Source organism: Muntiacus reevesi, chromosome 8, assembly GCF_963930625.1.
Source record: "Muntiacus reevesi chromosome 8, mMunRee1.1, whole genome shotgun sequence".
NCBI classification, from domain to species: domain Eukaryota; kingdom Metazoa; phylum Chordata; class Mammalia; order Artiodactyla; family Cervidae; genus Muntiacus; species Muntiacus reevesi.
Window position 1 is genome coordinate 96,773,624 of NC_089256.1, and position 22,517 is coordinate 96,796,140.

Here is a 22,517-nt window from a genome sequence, read left to right on the forward strand (position 1 = left end):
GATGGACTGATGTTGAAGCTGAAACTCCAATATTTTGGCCACCTGATGCGAAGAACTGACTGACTGGAAAAGACCCTGATGCTGAGAAAGATTGAAGGCAGGAGGAGAAGGGGACAAGAGAGGATGAGATGGTTGGATGGCATCACCAACTCAATGGACATGAATTTGAGTGAACTCCGGGAGTTGGTGATGGACTGGGAGGCCTGGTGTGCTGGATTCCATGGGGTTGCAAAGAGTCGGGCACGACTGAGCGACTGAACTGACAGACTGATGTTTCTGTTATATGCTGGAGCAGGTGCGTTGCACTCGAGTGACTCTGAGGTTATACCCCACATCCAGGGGCAAGGGATAAGCCCCAAAAAGATGGTACAAGGGGCAAAATCACATATAGAATCAAACCCCACACGTGCCAGAGACACTCAGAGGGCTCAAACCCACCCTGTGCACAGCAGGACCTCAGCCACACAGAGACTGAGACAGAGCTGTGTCTGGGTGTGTCCTGAGGAATACGGGTCAGCAGTGGACTGCCGCAGGAACAGGCACTCTGCGTGCAGCAGACCTGGGTATGGGATAAGCCCTCTTGGAGAAGTTCACCGTTAACCCACCACAGAGCCACCAGAATGTCCACAGAACTGGGGAAACAGAATCTTGGAGGGCACAGCAGAACCTAGTGCACACCAGGACCCAGGAGAAAGGAGCAGTGACCCACAGGAGGCTGACCAAGATGTGCCCGTGAGTGTCCAGGGGTCTCTGCTGGAGGCGTGGGTTGGTGCTGGCCTGCTGCAGGGTTGGTGCACTGACTGTAGCAGGGCCTGCATGGCATCTTTAGAAGGAGGTCGCCATTATCTTCATCGCCTCCACCATAGTTTGACCTCAGGTCAAAAGCAGAGAGGGAACACAGCCTCACTCTTCAACAGAAAATTGGATTTCCATCAGAGGGCAGACAGACTGAAAACCACAATCACAGAAAACTAACCAATCTGATCACATGGACCACAGTCTGGTCTCACTCAATGAAACTATGAAACATGCTGTGTAGAGCCAGCCAAGATGAATGGGTCATTGTGGAGATCTCCGACAAAACATGGGCCACTGGAGAAGGGAATGGCAAACCACTTCAGTATTCTTACTTTGAGAACCCCATGTGTAGTATGAAAAGGCAAAAAGTTAGGACACTGAAAGATAACCTCCCCAGGTTGGTAGGTGCCCAATATGCTTCTAGAGATCAGTGGAGAAATCTCTCCAGAAAGAATGAAGAGACAGAATCAAAGCAAAAGCAACACCCAGTTGTGGATGTGACTGGTGATGGAAGTAAAGTCCAACGCTGTAAGGAGCAATATAGCATAGGAACCTGGAATGTTAGGTCCATGAATCAAGGCAAATTATAAGTGGTCAAACAGGAGATAGCAAGAGTGAACATTGATATTTCAGGAATCAGCAAAATAAAATGAACTAGAATGGGTGAATATAAATCAGATGACCATTATATCTTTTGGGGAAGAATTTCTTAGAAGAAATGGAGTAGCCCTGATAGTCAACAAGAGTCCGATGCAGTACTTGGATGCAATCTCAAAAACGACAGAATGATCTCTGTTCATTTCCAAGGCGAACCATTCAATATCACAGTAATCCAAGTCTATGCCCCAACCAATCTGAAATTGAATGGTTCTATGAAGATCTACAAGACCCTCTAGAACTAACACCCCAAAAAGTTGTCCTTTTCATTAAAGGGGACTGGAATGCTAAAGTAGGAAATCAAGAAATACGTGGAGTAATGGGCAAATTTGGTCTTAGAGTAATAGAGTTTTGCCAAAAGAATGCATTCATCATAGCAAACACCCTCTTCCAACAACACAAGAGAAGACTCTACACATGGACATTACCAGATGGTCAATACTGAAATCAGATTGATGATATTCTTTGCAGCCAAAGATGGAGAAGCTCTATACAGTCAGCAGAAAGAAGACTGGGAGCTGACTGTGGCTCAGTCCATGAACTCCTTATTGCCAAATTCAGACTTAAATAGAAGAAAATAGGAAAAACCACTGGACCATTCAGGTATGACCTAAATCAAAACCCTTATAACTATATAGTGGACGTGACAAATAGATTCAAGGGATTATATCTGCTAGATAGAGTGCCTGAATAACTATGGATGGAGTTTCGTGACATTGTAGAGGAGGCAGTGATCAAGACCATCCCCAAGAAAAAGAAATGCAAAAAGACAAAATGGATGTCTGAGGAGGCCTTACAAATAGCTCTGAAAAGAAGAGAAGTGAAAGGCAAAGGAGAAAAAGAAAGATATACCCATTTGAATGCAAAGTTCCAAAGAAGAGCAAGGAGAGATAAGAAAGCCTTTCTCAGTGATCAATGCCAAGAAATAGAGGAAAGCAATAGAATGGGGAAAATTAGAGATCTGTTCAAGAAAATTAGAGATACCAAGGGAATATTTCATGCAAAGATGGGCTCAATAGGGGACAGGAATGGTAGGGACCTAACAGAAGCAGAAGATATTAAGAAGAGATGGCAAGAATACACAGAAGAACTGTACAAAAAAGATCTTCTGACCCAGATAATCACGATGATGTGATCACTCACCTAGAGCCAGACATCCTGGAATGTGAAATCAAGTGGGCTTAGGAAGCATCACTATGATCAAAGCTAGTGGATGTGATGGAATTCCAGTTGATCTATTTCAAATCCTAAAAGATGATGCTGTGAAAGTGCTGCACTCAATGTGCCAGCCAATTTATAAACCTTAGGAGTGGCCACAGGAGTGGAAAGGTCAGTTTTCATTCCAATCCCAAAGAAAGACAATGCCAAAGAATGTTCAAACTATGGTACATGCACTCATCTCACATGCTGGCAAAGTAATGGTCAAAATTCTCCAAGCCCGGCTTCAACAGAGGATGAACCGTGAACTTCCAGATGTTCAAGCTGGATTTAGGAAAGTCAGAGGATCCAGAGATGAAATTGCCAACAACCATTGGATCATCGAAAAAGCAAGATAATTCCAGAAAACCATTTACTTCTACTTTATTGACTATTCCATAAATTTGACTATGTGGATTACAACAACGTGTGGAAAATTTTTCAAGAGATGAGAATACCAGACCACCTGACCTGCCTCCTGAGATATCTGTATGCAGGTTAGGAAGCAACAGTTATAACTGGACATGGAACGCAGACTGGTTCCAAATAGGAAAAGGAGTACGTAAAGGCTGTATATTGTCACCCTTCTTATTTAACTTATATGCAGAGTACATCATGAGAAATGCTGGACTTGATGAAGCACAAGCTGGAAACGAGATTGCTGGGAGAAATATCAATAACCTCAGATATGCAGATGACATCATCCTTATGGCAGATAGTGAAGAAAAACTAAGGAAGCTCTTGATGAAAGTGAAAGAGGAGAGTGAAAAAGTTGACTTAAAACTCAACATTCAGAAAACTAAGATCATGGCATCTGGTCCCATCACTTCATGGCAAGTGGATGGGGAAGCAGTGGAAACAGTGGCTGACTTTATATTTTTGGGCACCAAAATCACTTCAGATGGTGACTGCAGCCATGAAATTCAAAGACACTTGCTCCTTGGAAGAAAAGAAAGAAAAGAAAAGAATACCTAGACGGCATACTAAAAAGCAGAGACATTACTTTGCTAACAAATGTCCATCTAGTCAAAACTATGGTTTTTCATGTATGTATGGGTGTGCGAGTTGGACTATATAGTAGTCATGTATGAATGTAAGAATTGGACTATAAGGAAAGCTGAGAGCTGAAGAATAGATGCTTTTGAACTGTGGTTTTGGAGAAGACGTTTGAGAGTCCCTTGGACAGCAGGGAGATCCAACCAGTCCATCCTAAAGGAAATCAGTACTGAATATCCATTGGAAGGACTGATGCTAAAGCTGAAACTCCAATACTTTGGCCACCTGATGTGAGGAAGTGACTCATTGGAAAAACCCTGATGCTGGGAATGATTGAAGGCAGGAGGAAAAAGGGGCGGCAGAGGATGAGAGGGTTAGATGGCATCACTGACTCCATGGGCATGAGTTTGAGCAAACTCCAGGAATTGGTGTTGGACAGGGAGGCCTGGCGTGCTGCAGTCCATGGGGTCACAAAGAGTCAGATATGACTGAATGACTTAACTGATGGTTTGGGTAGAGAAATTCATATGGTTAAAGCTAGGCTCAAGGCAAAGATAGGTTCAAGGATACGTACAGAAACTGAGGATATGGCTGGTCATAGGGCTTTTTTAATAAATAGTTTGACTGCATCACCAATAGTTTGGAGTAGGCTGTATGGCCCTACAACATTTGGGCCTTTTCAGAATTGTGTATAGCCTAGAACTTTTCATTTTACTAGTGTTAAAAATGTTATAGCTAGGAGGATGGGCATAATAACTATTAGAATATTATGAACAGTTTGTTAAGGATAGGATTTAAATCTCTGATCATACAGGTTCAAGTTTTATGCAGTTATCAGGTTCTGCCACCTTAAATAAGGCCTGTTTTTGGGTGAAAATGTTTACTTATCAATTAAGATAAAATTATTCATTATTTTAAGGCACTTATTTAAAGTTGGCTTATTTCTCTTGTCCTTTCATATTGGGAAAATTGTATAATAGATGGAAACCGACCTGAATGACTCTGATCTGAACTCAGATCATGTAGAACTTTAATTGTTGAACAAAACAAACCTTTAATACTGGTCACACCATTCGGGTGCCCTGATCCAACATCAAGGTTGTAAACACTGTTGTTAATATGAACTCTAAAATAGGACTGTGCTATTATCCCTAGGTTACTTGTTCCATTGATCAATTTCTTGGATCAATAAGTGATAATCTGATTTGACTGGGAGGTCTTGGCTTTAAGAGTCACTTGGAGGATATTTTGTTCTCCAAGGTCACCCCAATGAAAATCATTAGCTCATTAAAAGTTGCATTATCCCTTAATGATTTAAGTTTATTTAGGGGCTAATTAATTAACGTTCCGTAGGGCCTTCTCATCTCATTGGTTTTTTTCCGCTAACTTCATGGGAAGGTCAGTTTCACTGATGAGAAGTAAGAGTAAAACCCTTGTGTGGCTACTTATGCAAGTCCTTATTTAGAGAACCAATGATTAGGCTACATTTGCACAGTCAGGATACCACAGCTGTTTAACGATTGTCACTGGGCACGCAGTGCCTCTAATACTAGTGATGGTAGAGATGATGTTTTTGGTAAAGAGGCAGGGTTTATGTTTGCCGAGTTCTTCTTCCTCTTTTCATCTTTGCTTGAGTGAATGCCTCTGTTGGGTTAACAGTGCAATTAGTAATCTAATATTAAATTATTTTTATTTGCTGTTCCCCATCAAGGAGTAATACTAGTTGCTGACACAAACTTGTGCAAGGAGTCTTAGGGAGTTTTATTGTTTTCCTTTTCAGGTTTACAAGACCAGAAGCATGGATATACTATGAAGACTTCTCTTCATTTTAGATTATTTTAGGTAATGCTAGTTACTGGCATTGATAGTAGGATAAGGAAAAACATACAATAGATGCTAGTTGTCCAGTGATGATAAAGAGATGTTCTACTGGTTGTCCTCCAATTCATGTGAGTGTTAACAGGTTCGCTACTAGAATTCACAACAGGCACTGGCTGTGTGGTCAGAATGTCACGCTTTGTTGTTTGCATTTATGAAGCAATGGCATTAATACTAAGATTAGGATAGAAAATATTTGGGCTGAAGTTCTGCCTAGTTTGTTAGGGCTTGATCGTAGGACTGCATATGTGAATAAGAAGTATCATTCTGGCTTGATGTGTGAAGGTGTGTTGAGAGGTTTGCCAGGGTATAGCTATCTGGGTCTCTTAGTAGGTCAGGTGAAAATAGGACTAGTATTTTTAACCCCAGAACTAGTAGCAAGGCACCCAAGATGTCTTTAAAGGTATAATATAGATGAAATGGGATCTTGTCTATATCAGATGAAATTCCTACTGAGTTATTTGATCCTGTTTCATGGAGAGATAGTAAGTGGACTATAGTAAGTGCTACAATAAATGAGCTTGTAGAGAAGGGGAACCAACCATGTTACTAGTTGTCATAATTAATTGTTAATACAGAAATTACTTGTGGAAATTTAAATTATGCTGATGAGTAAGGTGATAAGGAAAGAGGAAATACAGTGTGATTAGCCCCTTTTGATCTGATACTAATATAGACATTTTTATTTGAATGAGGGAGGTGCTTTTTGGCAAAATACCCTCTCATCAGATTCAGTCTAGAAGGGGGATGCTGACTTTTGGATGGTTAAGTTTAAATAAGGGGTCAGGCAGTGGATGATAGTGGAAAAGTATCCTTGAATACATTTGAATAAGTGAACTTCAGGTTTTGTGTTACTGTTAGTTTTGAGTGCCAAGATGAAGCCTAGAATATTCAGGGCCAGGGCAGTTCTTTTGAAGTAGCAAAGTATGGTTATTTGTGGAACTGCTGTTGGGGGAATACTGTTGGAGATAATAAAGCCAGCAAAAATACTTCTAACAAGTAGGCATTTAATTGATTAGGATGGGGGTGTTCTTGTTAATGATAATCAGAGTGGAAAATTGAGGCCGTCCTAGTTGCATGAAGAAGATGGTGAGGATGCTGCAGACAGCTGTGAGTGAGGTGGCCGTTTGTGCAGGGGATCAGGCATTGGTATAAGGCATGTTCACAGTGTCAATATTTAGGTCTTTAGAGCAGAATCCAGTGAGGAAAGGCATTCCTGTCGATGCTAAGCTGCCAATGATAAGGACGGTTGTAGTAAAAGGCATAGCTTTAAACAGACCTCCTAATTGTTGAATATCTTGTTCATCATTTAGGTTGTGAATAATCTGGATTACATAAATAGAATGGCTTTGGAAAAGGCAAGAGCATTTTCTTGGAGAAAGTGGAATGCTGGTAGAGTTGGTTGATGCCAATTGTTACTATCATGAGGCCTAATTGACTGGACGTGGAGAAAGCAATGATGCTTTTTTTTTTTTTTTTTTTTAACATCATTCTGGGTAATGGCACATATTGCTGTAAATGTTGTGACAGCCCCTAGGCATAACGTAACTGATGGGGTATATTTATAGCTTTCTGTCAGAGGCTAGAAGTAGGAACATATCTGTTACTACTATTGTGCTTGAGTGGAGTAGGCCTGAGACTGATGTGGGCCCTCTATTGCTGAGGGTAATTATGGGTGTAGCCCAAATTGGCAAATTTTCCCATTGCTGCAAGTACTAAACCTAATATAGGTAAATTTTAATTAAGCTGAGCAAGAGAGTTCCAGGAAAACATCTATTTCTGCTTTATTGACTATATCAAAGCCTTTGACTGTGTGGATCACAATAAACTGTGAAAAATTCTGAAAGAGATGGGAATGCCAGACCTCCTGAGCTGCCTCTTGAGAAACCTGTATGCAGGTCAGGAAGCAACTGTTAGAACTGGACATGGAACAACAGACTGGTTCCAAATAGGAAAAGAAGTATGTCAAAGCTGTATATTGCCATCCTGTTTATTTAATTTATATGCAGAGTACATCATGAGAAATGCTGGGCTGGAGGAAGTACAAACTGGAATCAAGATTACCAGGAGAAATATCAGTAACCTCAGATATACAGATGACACCACCCTTATGGCAGAAAGTGAAGTAGAACTAAGAGCCTCTTGATGAAAGTGAAAGAGGAGAGTGAAAATGTTGGCTTAAAACTCAACATTCAGAAAACTAAGATCATGGCATCTGGACCTATCACTTCATGGCAAATAGATGGGGAAACAGTGGAAACAGGGCTCCAAAATCACTGCAGATGGTGATTGCAGCCATGAAATTAAAAGACTCTTGCTACTTGGAAGGAAAGTTATGAACAACCAAGGCAGCATATTAAAAAGCAGAGACATTACTTTGCCAACAAACGTCCATCTAGTTAAGGCTATCGTTTTTTCAGTAGTCATGTATGGATATGAGAGTTGGGCTATAAAGAAAGCTGAGCACTGAAGACTTGATGCTTTTGAACTGTGGTGTTGAAGAAGACTCTTGAGAGCCCCTTGGACTGCAAGGAGATCCAACCAGTCCATCTTAAAGGATATCAGTCCTAGATGATCATTGGAAGGACTGATGCTGAAGCTGAAACTCCAATACTTTGACCACCTGGTGCGAAGAGCTGACTCATTTGTAAAGACCCTGATGCTGGGAGGGATTGGGGGCAGGAAGAGAAGGGGATGGCAAAGGATGGGATGGTTGGATGGCATCACCAACTCAATGGACATGAGTTTGGCTAAACTCCGGGAGTTGGTGATGGACGAGGAGGCCTGGCGTGCTGAGGTTCATGGCGTCGCAAAAAGTTGGACACGACTGAGCTACTGAACTGAGCTGAGGATAAAAATTTGTTGTAAGTGTCATGCACTGAAGTTAAGTAAGAATCATACTGTTGTTTTAATAAAACCTGTATCAGCATAGGGTTTGGAGAAGGCAATGGCACCCCACTCTAGGACTCTTGCCTGGAAAATCCCATGAATGGAGGAGCCTGGTAGGCTGTGGTCCATGGGGTCGCGAAGAATCAGTCACGACAGAGTGACTTCACTTTCACTTTTCACTTTCATGCATTGGAGAAGGAAATGGCAACCCACTCCATTGTTGTTGCCCGAAGAATCCCAGGGACGGAGGAGCCTGGTGGGCTGCTGTCTATAGGGTTGCACAGAGTCGGACACGACTGAAGCGACTTAGCAGCAGCAGCAGCAGCACAGAGTCATACAAAACAGGTCCCCTGGCCCCGCTTTCCCACACCCACGCCCCCGTGCCCTGCATCCCCACATCCATGCAGCACAAGCCAGCAGTCTGCTTCCTCTTTCCAGTCAGTCTTTGGGCTTCGCTGAGGTGTTTTGGCCCTGGGGAAGGAAATGGCAACCCACTCCAGGATTCTTGCCTGGAACATCCCATGGACTGAGGGGCCTGGTGGGCTACAGTCCATGGGGTCGCAAAGAGTCGGACACAGCTGAGCGACTGAGGAGTTATACAAGATTGCCTGTAGTGCTGCCGTGTTTGCATCTGCCGTCCACACCCTCATCCAATGAGCAGGAAGGACATAATCCCTGCTCCTTCACAGCCAGTAAGTAATTGGAAGAGATTCTTAGTGGTAACAAGAATTAGTATTGTAACAAGGAAAAGGAGTGTTTGAAGAATCAGTTAATGTTGGGGTCTGAGTGAATGGATCATATTGAGAAGTCTATAATTGATCATATGACAAATAGGGCCACCAGCACACATTATTGAGAAATAATCTATTTTAGAACTGAATGACAGCTTAAGGGTTTGTAGTGTGATTCAGTGCCAGTTTGAGATAATTATCTCTTGGCCTGTATATATGAATATTATTGTTGGAACTAAGCTAAAGGTGAAGGCATATGAAACAATCTTACATATAGAGGGTATGTGGTATTTTATAAATGTTAGTGCTTGTTATTATGATAGATGATATAAATAGTGAGGCTAGAGTGACAGCGGAAATTTGATTTATTACTTTTATTTGGAGTTGCACCATTTATGTGGTTCCTAACACCAATGGATAAAAGTTTGAAAAAGCCATGCTGTTAGTCATGGGAGTATAGAATCAGCAATTCTTATGTACATCTGCGGTAAATAAGAAGGTATTGTCTTCTCTTCCTAGATTCACAATCAAGTTTTTTTTTTCTAAACTATATGTACAGTATAGGGGGCCTGGAATGATTTTTGGGTTTAATGATAAGAGTAGAAGAGGTAGGATGGGTAATGATATGAGAGCATTTTCTCATGTAAAAGATGGAGAGATACTGTTTATGTGTGTGTGTATTTGCCTCACTGTGTTGTATGAGTATATATAAAGAGTGTAGGGCAGCAATTGCTATATTAATTCCTATTAAAATAGTTGCAATGTTTGATCACGAGAAGGACATTACTAAAAATAGCTCTCCAATCAAGTTAACAGTTGGGGTTAGAGTTAGGTTTCTTTAACTTACTGGTAATCATCAGGTTGCTATTAGTAGCAGGAATATTTGTAGACTTTAGGCTAGGATTATTGTTTGTCAATCAACCTGGCAATTTGAATTTGCCAGGCCGAACAATACAGAGGTTGTAAGACTATGGGCAATTACTAGGGCTGTGGCTCCTATACAACTTCAAGGTTGTCGGGTAAGGATGGCAAAGTGCTATGTGGCTGACAGAAGAGTATGCAGTGAGTGATTTTAGGTCTGTCTGACATAAGCAAATTGAGCTGGTTATAATTATGCCTCATAAGGACAATAGAATGAGTGGGTACACTATGAAGTCTGTTAGTGGGTTACAAATTATTGTAATTTGTAACTCGTAGTATACCATAGCATCCAAAATTTAGTAGTGCTGGCAGCATAGCCAGAACTATGAAGCCTGCAATAGGGGCCTCTTCATGTGCTTTAGGTAGTCAAAGGTGGAGGCCATAAAATGGTGTTTTTCCTATAAAGGCAATTATGCATACTAACCATATGAAACCATTGGATCAAGAGTTGGATACTGATTGGGCTCAGCATTAGAATATTAAAAGGTCCTACTGTATTTTGAATGTAGACAAGTATTCCTAAGAGGGGGAGAGAACTTACTAGGGTATAAAATAAATAGAGACCTGCATTAACGTGTTCTGCTTGATTTCCTCTTTGGGTAATGATAGTGAGTGTTGAAACTAGCGTTACTCCAAATAGAATACATAAAAGAATTAACTTTATGGCAGTAAATGTTATACTTAAAGTAATTATAGTATGACTAGCAGTGATAATTTTTTTTTTTTTTTTTCTGGTAGAAATTCTTTTAATACTTGGTGTTGACTATTAGTATAAGGGGTCATAACCATGTAGTTAAAATCAGTGGTGGTGTCCATAGGGAGTGGGAGATAAATAGTGAGAAATTGAGGCTGTTTTCATTGATTAAGGAGGAGTAGGCTAGTGAGTCTAATTAGTAGGCCATGTGTGGTGGTGTTTAATTCAGATTAACCTGATGATCAGGTTAGTGGTGTTGTTGCTGACCAAAATCTCGGCCTTCTCTGCCCGCTGAGCTGAATAAAAGAACATGGAGACTGAGTCTGGAGGAAATAGAAAGCTGGCTCCAATTCTCAGCCAGCAGAGAGGGGAACCCTGCAGGCTCATGCGTCAAGACCTGTGCCTGCCCCCCCTGAGGAGTCTAGGGGCTCATAGAAGGAAGGGCTCACAGTCAGGAGGCAGTATGATAAACAAAGGGGATAGGACTTTGGTTTCTTCCTCTTGCATTTATTCACAGTCGCATCAGTTCAGTTCAGTAGCTCAATCATGTCTGACTGCTGCTGGGAAAGACTGAAGGCGGGAGGAGAAGGGGACGACAGAGGATGAGATGGTTGGATGGCCTCACCGACTCAATGGACACGGGTTTGAGTAAACTCCGCGAGTTGGTGATGGACGGGAGGCCTGGTGTGCTGCAGTCCATGGGGTCGCAAAGAGTCGGACACGACTGAGCGACTGAACTGAACTGAAACCACTCCCGTAGATTCTTCCAAGTGTGTAGCCCAGAGCGTTCTGCCTGAGGGAGTTGAGATCACACAGGTAAATCATGTAACAGGTCACAGGGCGCGCAGGACTGTGGAACTGGCAGCCACGACCCTGAGCAGTGATGAGAGCCTCGCCCCCTCCTGGTCCCAGGAGAAGGAAGCTGATCAGCCTCCCGGCTGGTCCAAAACACTGCTGGGAGTTCCCTGTCTACCCTGACTGCTGGAGCGGCCCAGGGGGCCCACCCTCTCGGGCCCCACCAAGCCCCTGCCCCACACCCGTCTGGAGAGTCCTTCCAGGCCGCCGTGACGGGAATCTGTGGTGGGAACTCAGCAGTAAGCCGTGAGGGCAGCCGGGACCTTCCTTCACCGAGGACGTGGCATCGCCAGGTACACTGAGGTCACGCAGGTGGCGGGGAGGCCGTTTCAGATGGTGGTCTGTGCTGAGAAGGACACAGGACACGGGGAGGCAGGGGCTGACGGGCGGTGAGTCCAGAGAGGCGCCTTCTTGGAGGAGGGGGGATGATCAGACAGAACTGCATCTGGGCCCGGAGCTCCAGCAGGGCTGGCCGGTGGGTGAGGAGGGCAAAGCTGGGTCTCAGCCACAGGAGCGGTGCATCTGGCCTCTGGTAGGGTTTCTGCTCCCCAAGGACTGGGGTTACTGTCTGTCTCCTCACAGCTGTCCCGTGCCTGCAACACGACCTGGCCAGAGGCAGGTGCTAAGCAAATATCTGTGAATGAGTGGACAGTCCGAATGTGAAGATGCATAGGACAGGCGGCGTCAGGCTGCAGAGTGGGGGTTAAGTAGATTAGGAGGCCGAGCCGGGAGAGAGGCGTACAGGGTTTCTGAGTCCGGACTCCCAGCCCCCTTGGGCTCAGCTCCACCCAAACCCATCTGTTCCCCAGACACTCTGTTTTCTACGGCACATTCCCTCTGGCCTTCACTCACCTGCGTGTCCTGCCCTGCATGACTTAACAGCAGCTCCAAGTCTGCTCCTACCACCTGTGCCTGAAGCCTCTTTATGCTTAAGCTGGGGGATCCCAAGGGTGCCCCCTGAGATGGGGCCCCTTCCCTGCCCGGGGACGGGTGCACCTTGTCTGTGCCGTGGACTCTGCTCTCTGCAGTTGTCTGCCTGTTCGGATCTCTGCCTGACCCAGGGCCGGGAGTGTTCATGGGTCGGTGTGTCCCCGCTGAGTCTAGCAATCCGCCAGGCTGAGTCCTGCTGGCCTGCATCGTGACACTGCCATTTACTCCAGGGCTCCGGGGCCCACCCTGGAGCACCGCTGACAACGTGTCCACTGGTCTCAGCTGGACCTCGCTGTTGGGCTGGGAGCCAGATTGTCAGTGCTGTTGGTGCCTGTGGGCCTGGCTGCCATCACAAGCCTTCTCCTTGGGGCTCAGCAGCTGAGCCGTCAGGGTGTGTGCAGAATGCGCTGCAGACCAGCACAGGGGGTCAGCGCTGGGCCTCAGCCAGAGAGCGGAGGCACCGACGTGGGGCCTGACCTCCATTAGGACACTTTCCGGCCTCCTGGGCTCTGTTTTGTCCGACCTTCGAAGAACAGGCGGAGATGCTGCCCTCATCCTGGCCCACGCTCTCCAGAGCTGCCCTCACAGACCTCCCCTGCATTGGGATCCGACCAGTACATTCCTGGTCCCAGCACCAAGCCAGGGCGTCCTGGGGCCCCTTCAGTTACGGGGTCAGGGGGAGCAGAGCCGCTTTGTCTTGAGCTGGAGGGGGAGTCGTGTGGGTAGAGTTCTCATTTCCTCCAGCGACACTTGTGGCTTATGGCGCCCAGGGCTCCCAGCCAGCCTGTGGGCTGCCGTGGGACCCCGTCTCCTGTCGGCCCCTCTTCTGACTGGTTGGTCCATGTTCTGACTGCTCAGGACTTGGTGCTTCTGGGATGAGTGTCTATTGTAATTGACTAGGGTCTGTTCTTTTTTTTTTTTTTTTTAATCAGTATTTTTTTTTTTTTTTTTGAAGTATAGTTGGTTTACAATGTGTTAATTTCTGCTGCATAGCTCAGGGATACACTTATACACACATATACATTCTTTTTAAAAATATTCTTTTACAGTTTATCATTGAATACTGAATATTGTTCTTTGCTATGCAGCAGGGCCTTCTTTATCCATTCTACTTACAAAAGCTACATCTGCTGACCCCAGCCTCCCACTCCATCACTCCGCCACCCCGTCCACCTCGGAGAGCACCAGTCTGTTCCCTCTGTCCCTGAGTCCATTTCTGTTTCATGTGTGTGTGCTCAGGCGCTCAGTTGTGTCTGACTCTTTGTGACCCCATGGTCTGTAGCCCACCAGGCTCTTCTGTCCATGGGATTCTCCAGGCAAAAATTCACTGCTGGGTGAGAGCAGATTTTGGTCACTCTGGTCTGTTACCGACCTCTCAGAGGCCGTCCTCTGGGTGAATGCATGCTTGTGGTCACTCTGGTCTGTCACAGACCTCTCAGAGGCCATCCACTGGGTGAGTGGATGCTCATGGTCACTCTGGCCTGTCACAGACCTATCAGAGGCCATCCACTGGGTGAGTGCAGGCTCTTGGTCGCTCTGGTTTTTCACAGACCTGTCAGAAGCTGTCCACTGGGTGAATTCATGCTTGTGGTCACTCTGCTCTGTCACAGACCTCTCAGAGTCCATCCACTCGGTGAGTGCAGGCTCGTGGTCACTCTGGCCTCTCACAGACCTCTCAGAGGCCATCTGCTGGGTGAATGTGGGCTACTGGTTACTCTGCTCTGTCTCAGACCTCTCAGAAGCTGTCCTCTGGGTGAGTGCAGGCTCGTGGTCACTCTGGCCTGTCACAGACCTATCAGAGGCTGTCCGCTGGATGAAGGCATGCTTGTGGTCACTTTGGTCTGTCACAGATCTGTCAGAGGCTGTCTGCTGTGAGTATAGGCTAATGGTTGCTTTAGTCTGTCACTGACCTCTCAGAATCCATCTGCGGGTGAATGCATGCTTGTGGTCACTCTGACCTGTCACAGACCTGTCAGAGGCTGTCTGCTGTGAGTACAGGCTCATGGTTGCTTTAGGCTGCCACAGACCTCTCAGAAGCCATCTGCTGGGTGAATGTGGGCTCCTGGTCACTCTGGTGCACAGCTTCCACAGGGCTGACGAGAGGCACCGTGTGGCTGCCCCAGTTGGGGGCCACTTATTGTGCTCTTGCTGTCCCCAAGCTACGTCTGGAGAAGGCTAATCCCAATGAGAAGCTACTTTCAGACTTCAGTTCACATCCCAGGAACTAGTCTTCCAGCCTAAGCAGGTCACTCGGGGTTTCCTGTGTTAGTGCTCACAGCTTACACCCCCTAGAGAGTGGGCCGGATCTGGGGGCACATGTCCTCTGCTGCTAAAAATGACATTGGACTGTGTTCCCAGGGATGGACCACAAGGGGTGATGGGAGAACGTCTGCCCTAACTGCTTGGAGGCACTGTGCCCCCAGCCCCTGCCTTCTCCCCACTCAGGTACGGAATGTGGGAGAGCAGGAGGGGGAACCTGAGTCCCCAGTGAGACCCTCTCAGCAGAGCTGGGCCTGGGTCAGGCTTGGAGGGTGTGACCGAGAGTTTGCTGGACAGGACGGCACATTTAGAAGGCCTCCTGCAGTGCAGGTTTCAGGGAAAGATAGCAACTAAGTGCAGAGCATGGTGGCTGAGCTGACAGCTGTGGATCCTGCAGGCTGAACGCTGGGCCCTGAACGTTGGAAGGTTGTCTGGAGTCACAGGATCTGCTTGCTCTCTCTTCTGAGATGATCTCAATGGGGACCCAGGTTCCCCCTCCTACTCTCTAGAAGCCATCAAACTGAAGCCACTCCCCACTGTGATCCCCGAGGAAACTCAGGAAAGAAAAGAACACCTGCTTTCCAGCAGCCATCAGACTGCAGCCACTCCCCACTGTGATCCCCTAGGAAACTCAGGAAAGAAAGGAATACCTGATTTCCAGCAGCCATCAGGCTGCAGACACTCCCCACTGTGAGCCCCGAGGAAACTCAGGAAGGAGAAGACAGGATGCTGGTCCCAGGTGATAAGGTGTGTGTCAAAGGGGCTGATCTCAATGAGATGGCTGGTGCATCTTCCCACACACAGAAAAGTGCTAAATTCTGTAACTTTAGATGCCGCCCCCTGGTTTTGGAATCCTAAAAGGTTTGTACTGAATAAAACAACTCTCCACACCTGTATTATAATATAATTATGTCTCTACATATGAAGTAGAGACTTTCCAAAGAACAACAAAGACAAATCTCAACATTCAGTATACTGGCACCAGTGGTGGGCAGTCCCCAAAAGATGCAACTAGTGGAGCAATTAGAACACTCATCACCCCTTTTCCCATAAGATTGTGGAATGGACACTGAGAGTGGGGAATTGTTACGGGGAAGAACAAAATCTGACTCCAAGTTGAATGTTTTACTTTAACCTTTGCTTCCTGTTGGTCTGTTTGCTACAGGGATACTGTCCCTACATAATGGCCTGCCTCAGGAAACCCCGCCCCTCTGACTCTGTCCAGGACCTGTCCACCTGTGGATGGCTACAGGAGGGAGAAAGTAATACATCTCCTCTCGAGATTGGCCATTCCAGGAGATATTTGCCAGATTAATGGCCTGTTTACTGTATTTCCTCACCTCCCAGCTCTGTGTTCTATGAAAGACACTGGCAAATAGACCCTGACAAGATGGTTTCTTGGAGATATTAGTCTGCTATCTTTTCAATCTGCTGGCTTTCCAAGTAAAGTCATATTCCTTGCCTCAGCACCTCGCCTCTGATTTATCGGCCTGTTGTGAGGCATGCAGAGCCAGCTTGGACTTGGTAACAATCCCACATGCCTTGAAGTCAAAGAATCAAAACATAAAATGGAAGCAATATTGTAAGAGACTCAATAAAGACTCTGAAAATGGACCATATAAAAAGATCTGAAACCAAAAACCAGAAGGAACTCAGTGGTTGTCTGAAATATTTAGAAAGGAGTTTGTGCCCCTCTTGCCCGCACCCCCTGAAGCCACACTGGACAGTTAGGCCCTGTCCATTCAGGACACCCTCTCTGGACCCCAGCTGGAGATGCTCTGCCCCCACTGCCCACCTGGGTCTCAGGAGTAGAAGAGACACAGCCTAGGGGGTCTTTTCTCTGGTCCAGGGGAGTGTCACACCAGCCACCCTGTCTCCCTGCCCATTTTAAATAAGGATGGTTGTCAGCACTTGGGCAAGTGATGCTGTGGGCACTGGATGGCCTCGTCCTTGTGAGATTTGATGTGAAGACCACACAGAAGGGGAACCAGCCAAAAGGGATCAAGGGAGCAGTAAACCCCTCTTCACAGGGACCCTGTGAGACACAAGACTCACTCTACCTACCCCGCTCTGACTTTTGGGAACTGGCCTTTGTCATTCTCTGGGCAGGAGGAGAGAAGGACAACCCGGTCACTCTTCCACCTCCTGAGGCCCAGGTGGGCCCTGGGGGTAGCAGCACCTCCACCTGGGGTCCAGAGAGGGTGTCTTGAATGCACAGGGCCTAACCGTTCAGTGAGGCCGGCCCTCGTCCACAGTGCACTGACCTGCTGCAGGGTCTCATGTTCCCTGGCATCCAGCTCCCACATCGCCAACCCCAGCTTGGTGCCTTGGGAGCATCTCACTGGCAGGCACCCTGAAGGTGAATGCTGCATGCCCAGTGAGGAGGAGAAGCCAGTGGGGCGGGGGTTGAGCATGCCGTGTCCAAGGCCCCTCTGCTCCCCCAGGAACACCCAGCCCCGCCTGCCGTGGCCTTTCTCCTCTTTAGTGTCTTTGTGGCTGATGTTGCCAAACACCTTCCTCTGGAAGAGAAGGTTCCATGAACATGGAAGGGGTGGAGGTGAGGAAGTGCTGTAGCCTTAAACTCAGAGAGCTTCAGAACTAACTTCCTTGAACCCTGAACGTACTGCCTGTTACATCTGTCCCAACCGAGGCCAAGATCCAGGCAGATTCTCTGTGGAAACACTTTTCTGTCCAACAAAGGAGGACTTGTTAACCTACATCCGAACCCCGAGACTTGGGACGTGCTGTAACTCTGGAGACTGCAGGGAAGGTGTTTGAGAGGCTTCTTCCCGGGCGGCTCCCCAAGGTCCCTGGAGTTACAGCACCCGGAGGCGGAGCACTTGCGATTCTCTCCTCACTGCAGGCCAGACGGTGCCCCCAACCACACAGCCCTGCTCCTCCGCTTCCTGAGTTCAACAGAAACCCCCCGGTCACAAGGCCAAAGCGCAGTCTTCTTGGTGAGCAGAGCAAAGGCTGGTGGGGAGTGGGTGGGAGGGTGAAAGCTTCTTTGTAGAGGAAAGACACGGACGTGTGTTCCCGTGTGTGGTGGCCGGATGCTTCAGTAATCGGTGTTCCCCACATATTTATGGGTGGGTTTTAGTTTCTGTATTTTCTAAATTTCTTCTTTTTTAAACAGCTGCATATTATGAGAAGATTTTGCAATCAACCATGAGCACTTGCAAAATAAGATCTTATGTTTTTTCTTTTCTAAAATGTTGCAGTTTTCTACAGTGACAGATGAACAGCCTCCTACTTTTAAGTGTTCATTTAATTGACTGTGCTGTGTCTTAGCTGTGGCATGCAGGGCCTTCAGTTGCAGCAAGTGGGAAATAGTGCCCTGACCAGGGATTGAACGTGGCCCCCTGTGCTGGGAGCGGAGTCCTAGCCTCTGGATCAGCAGGAAATGCTGCAACCTCCTACTTAAAAAAGGTTATTTATTTATTTCTGGCTGTGCTGGGTCTTCGCTGCTGTGCGGGCTTTTCTCTGGTTGTAGGGCGTGGGGACTGCTGTCTCGTTTCTGTGCTGAACTTCTCCCTGAGGTGGCTGCTCTGCTTGCGAAGCAGAGACTCTAGGCTCTTGGGCTGCAGTAGTTGTGAACGGACTTAGTTGCTCCACGGCACGTGGGGTCTTCCCAGATCAGGGATTGAACCCGTGTCTCCTGCATTGGCAGGTGGATTCTTAACCACAGCACCACCAAGGGAGTCACTCCCCTCCCCACTTCCTACCAACATCACCCTTTAAAAAAAGACTAAAAATAATCAGCTTAGTAAGTTTTTAGGAGTCTGAGCTCTGAGGTCAGCATCTGTGGTGTCATTCTCCCAAAGGCATCTTGGCATCAGATACTGACTGGGCTCATGATTCCAGTAAGCAGGGCAGGCCTGGTGGCTGAAGACAGGCTTGGCCTCTGGAGCTCTGCCCTCCCCGACTCATCCAGGGTCCCAGAGCTCCGGCAGCCAAGCAGAGCCGCGCGCAGGCGGGGCTGGTACAGCCATGGGGCCGCCGTGGTCAGGGTGGAGCATGCGTCGGAGGCAGCTGTCTGTCTGTCCCGTGACTGCTGGAGTCCTGTGTGCCCATGCAGGGCAGTCACGGTGTCAGGTGGGGACTGGCCGCTGTCTTGGGGACAGGATGGGACTTCAGAGAGTTCGCATCCCCAATCCCCATCTCCCAGCTCCGCTTCAGATCATGGTTTGTGGCTGCTGGCAGCTCCCTGGGCTGGAAGGCTGTGTAAAGCACCAGCCTCCTTGCTCAAGTCAGCTGAGACCCCCAGCTCTGGGGTCACACAGCATCTGTGTCACCATCCAGGTCATCCCACTTCTGTGAGGGAGGGCCTGTGTGGGGCTGTGGGTGATGGGGGATTTGGGGTGTTGTGGGCTGGTCCCAGGAGTCAGCTTTTTGAGGGGAGGGGAGCGGACGGGAGGGGAGGGAGAAGCTTTGACCTGCTCAGCCTTCCAGGGGATTCCAGGCCCAGCTCTGATGGGAGGTGCAGGTGAGAAGCCCCTGCCGGTTTCTCGATCCCCACCGTTTTCAGTTGAAGCCCCTCTGCCTGCACCACCCTTAACTCTCCCTCCCGTGGCCCTGGCCTGAAGCCATAGAAGATGGGGAGTTTACGTGGCTTCCCTTCCTGTAGGGAAACCAAGCCACAGACGAACACGTTCCTTTAAGAAAGCATGACAGAAACAGGAAAATAATAGTGGGTGGTTATTACTGACATGGCTCATGTAGAGATGCTTCATAAGCCTGGCCCAGGGTGGGAACTGAGGGCCATTACCCCGAGTCCTGGAGTTTGCACCCTCCGTCCCCCGCCCCTTGGCCCACTCTCCCCTTGGAGTCTTCTGGTGGCCGGGCGGACTTCAGCCTCCTGAACGCCTTCTGGAAGGATCAGGCCAGGGCAGAAGTCATTCACAGAGGGGAGGGTGTGGTCGAATTTAAGAACCCCACTGACTCCACTCTGTGTCTGAGCTCAGTTCCAGGTCTGAGCAAGCGTGGCTTCCTGGTGCTGTCCCCACCCTCACTCACCCAGGGTGGGGGGGCTTTGTGTCCACCTTGTCCCCTCGTGCAGCCTGGCCGCCCCGGGACACGTGCTGTGTGTGCATCTGCACTGCTCACAGCGCACCCCGAGGCCCATCAGATTTCACTCATGAAAGGGAAGTGTAAGGATGAACTGTTTCACAAGTAAGAATTTCAAGGTCGCGACAGCATTGACCACAGCACCCGGGCACAGGTACGAGGCCCATGCATAGAGAAGCCGCGGTGTGGGCTTCGAGGACCCTCCGTGTGGGAGTGGGATGGGGGACAGACAGGGATTTCCTGCAAACGCAGCTCCAGGCTCTGTTCTCGGCAGGGGGGACGACTGTGGGTACTGCCTGTCTGTGGAGGGGCCCTGGGGCTGCCCAGCTCAGCAGGAACGGCAGGGGTGCGAAGCGAGGTCGCCCTCCCTTAACACCCCTGACCTCACACCCCCTCATCAGGGCAGCCCAGTGCCTAAACGGCCCCTTCCTCGTCTAACTCTGAAGATCTGGAATGTGTGGAGGCTGAAGGACATGCAGAAAACAAAATTCTGTAAAGCAATCATTCTTTTATTAAAAAAAAAAAAAAAAAAAAAAAGAAACCACACAATCAGCCCGGCTAGCTCAGTCGGTAGAGCATGAGACTTTTAAAAAAACACACACAAAGGACAGCAAAGGTGGGGCTTGTATTCGCAGCCAGCCTCTGCCACTTTCCGCCTGTGCTTAAGCATCAGACCAAAATGCTGCTGCTCCCACCCTGTATCACAGATGAGAATAGAGACACAGAGAGGTTGAGCATCTTGCCCCAGCTCACACAGCTGCTGGGGGCAGGGCTGAGAACTGGATCCATGTGGTCACATCTGGAGCCCAGATGCTGTGATGACCTTGAGGGAGTGGCAAAGTCCAGATGGCCCATGCTGAGTCAGGCACACACACACACACACACACACACACACACACACACACACACACGCATGTGGCCTTCACCTTTGCAGCTACAGAAGTCAGAGGAATACAGAGGGCAACCAGGAGAGGCCAAAGGAGAGCCGGGGTCTATAAGGAGGAGAGGACCCACTTCCCAGGAGGCCGGGGAATCCCTTTACTGGTGAGTCTGTCTTAAATGCTAGATTCCTCTCCCTGGACCCAGGAACTGACTGTCCATTGATCTAAATGAGTTGGCTCCAGAATTATGCCTTCCCAGGGGTTCAGCTATGACTGGACTCCACTGCTGTCAGTGATAAGGGGGCAATGAGTACATAGTCTGGGCTTCAGATTGGTTTGGAGACAAAATTTATTAGAATAGGACTACAAAAAACAACGAAGGCCATTGGCGTGAACATCTCCAGAACACTTAAGAAACTCTCTGCTGTTTATCTGCCTTGTCTCCTGTCATGAAAGTGGAAGGTCTATTTAAAAAGTAACTCTGTGCTTACCACACTCTTTCTTTAAAATATTTATTATATATTTATTTATTCGGCTGTGCTGTGTCTTAGTTGCAGCATGTGGGAGCTACTTCCCCAATCAGGTATTGAACACGGGTCTCTGCATTGGAGTCTTGACCCCTGGACCATCTGGGAAGTCTCTCCTCATACTCATGGGGACAGTAACAGGTCACAGGCCTCCTCTGAGGCCCCCTTAGAACTGAGGCATGGGGTGGCTGCAGTAATCCTCCTGTGGTTAAGGTGTGGTTTGTTGGTCATGACTCACTCACACTCCCTGCAAACATAGGGCTTCTCCCCTGTGTGTCATTTGGTGTCTGACGAGGATGGACTTCCGACTGAAGCTTCGCCCACACTCCCCGCAAACATAGGGCTTCTCCCCTGTGTGAGTCCTCTGGTGTGAGATGAGATTTGACCCGTGATGGAAGCTTCGCCCACACTCCCCGCAAACATAGGGCTTCTCCCCTGTGTGTGTCCTCTGGTGTGTGATGAAATCTGACTTCTGACGGAAGCTTCGCCCACACTCCCCGCAAACATAGGGCTTCTCCCCTGTGTGTATCCTCTGGTGTCTGATGAGGGTTGAATTCTGACTGAAGCTTTGCCCACACTCCCCGCAAACATAGGGCTTCTCCCCTGTGTGTGTCCTCTGGTGTCTGATGAGGCCGGACTTCTGACAGAAGCTTCGCCAACACTCCCTGCAAAGATAGGGCTTCTCCCCTGTGTGTGTCCTCTGGTGTGTGATGAGATGGAATTTCCGATGGAAGCTTCGCCCACACTCCCCGCAAACATAGGGCTTCTCCCCTGTGTGTGTCCTCTGGTGTCTGATGAGGCCGGACTTCTGACAGAAGCTTCGCCCACACTCCCCGCAAACATAGGGCTTCTCCCCTGTGTGTGTCCTGTCGTGTGTGGTGAGACTTGACCTGTCCTTGGAGCCTTGCCCACACGCTCCGTACATGACTCTCATAATCCCTGAAACCCCTGCCCCCGTGAGCAACGTGCCTGTGTCTTCCGGATTCAGTTTCTGGCTTATGCTGGGCTCGTCTTTCATTCTCTCATGCACCCCAGAACCCCCCATTTGTCCTCCGGGTGAGTAGGAAGAGGCCCTTGAAATCCTCTTAGGCTTTATGCTTTTCAGCAATTGTTGGGGCCTCTCATTGGCCTCCTGACCCTCAGGTTTGTCGCTCGGACTGTGTGGATCTGAATATTGCTGATTTTGATTGCCTGGGCAGGGATCCTCTGGTTGGAGGAGGTTTCTTTCAGATGGTCT

The 22,517-nt window shown here is 48.0% G+C and overlaps 1 protein-coding gene across 1 annotated transcript in view; it reads right to left on the reverse strand.

Moving 5' to 3' along the window:
• Nucleotides 1-12,932: 12,932 nt before the first annotated feature.
• The window catches only part of LOC136172994 (histone-lysine N-methyltransferase PRDM9-like), a 77,639-nt gene continuing 68,054 nt past the window's right edge, over nucleotides 12,933-22,517 (reverse strand). Inside the window, exons 12-16 of the mRNA XM_065942138.1 lie at nucleotides 21,523-22,170; nucleotides 18,792-18,867; nucleotides 17,070-17,324; nucleotides 13,070-13,204; nucleotides 12,933-12,953 (exon numbers count right to left, since the gene is read on the reverse strand). Of these exons, the coding sequence (XP_065798210.1) occupies nucleotides 12,933-12,953; nucleotides 13,070-13,204; nucleotides 17,070-17,324; nucleotides 18,792-18,867; nucleotides 21,523-22,170 (1,135 nt within the window). The remainder of the gene's footprint in view (nucleotides 12,954-13,069; nucleotides 13,205-17,069; nucleotides 17,325-18,791; nucleotides 18,868-21,522; nucleotides 22,171-22,517) is intronic.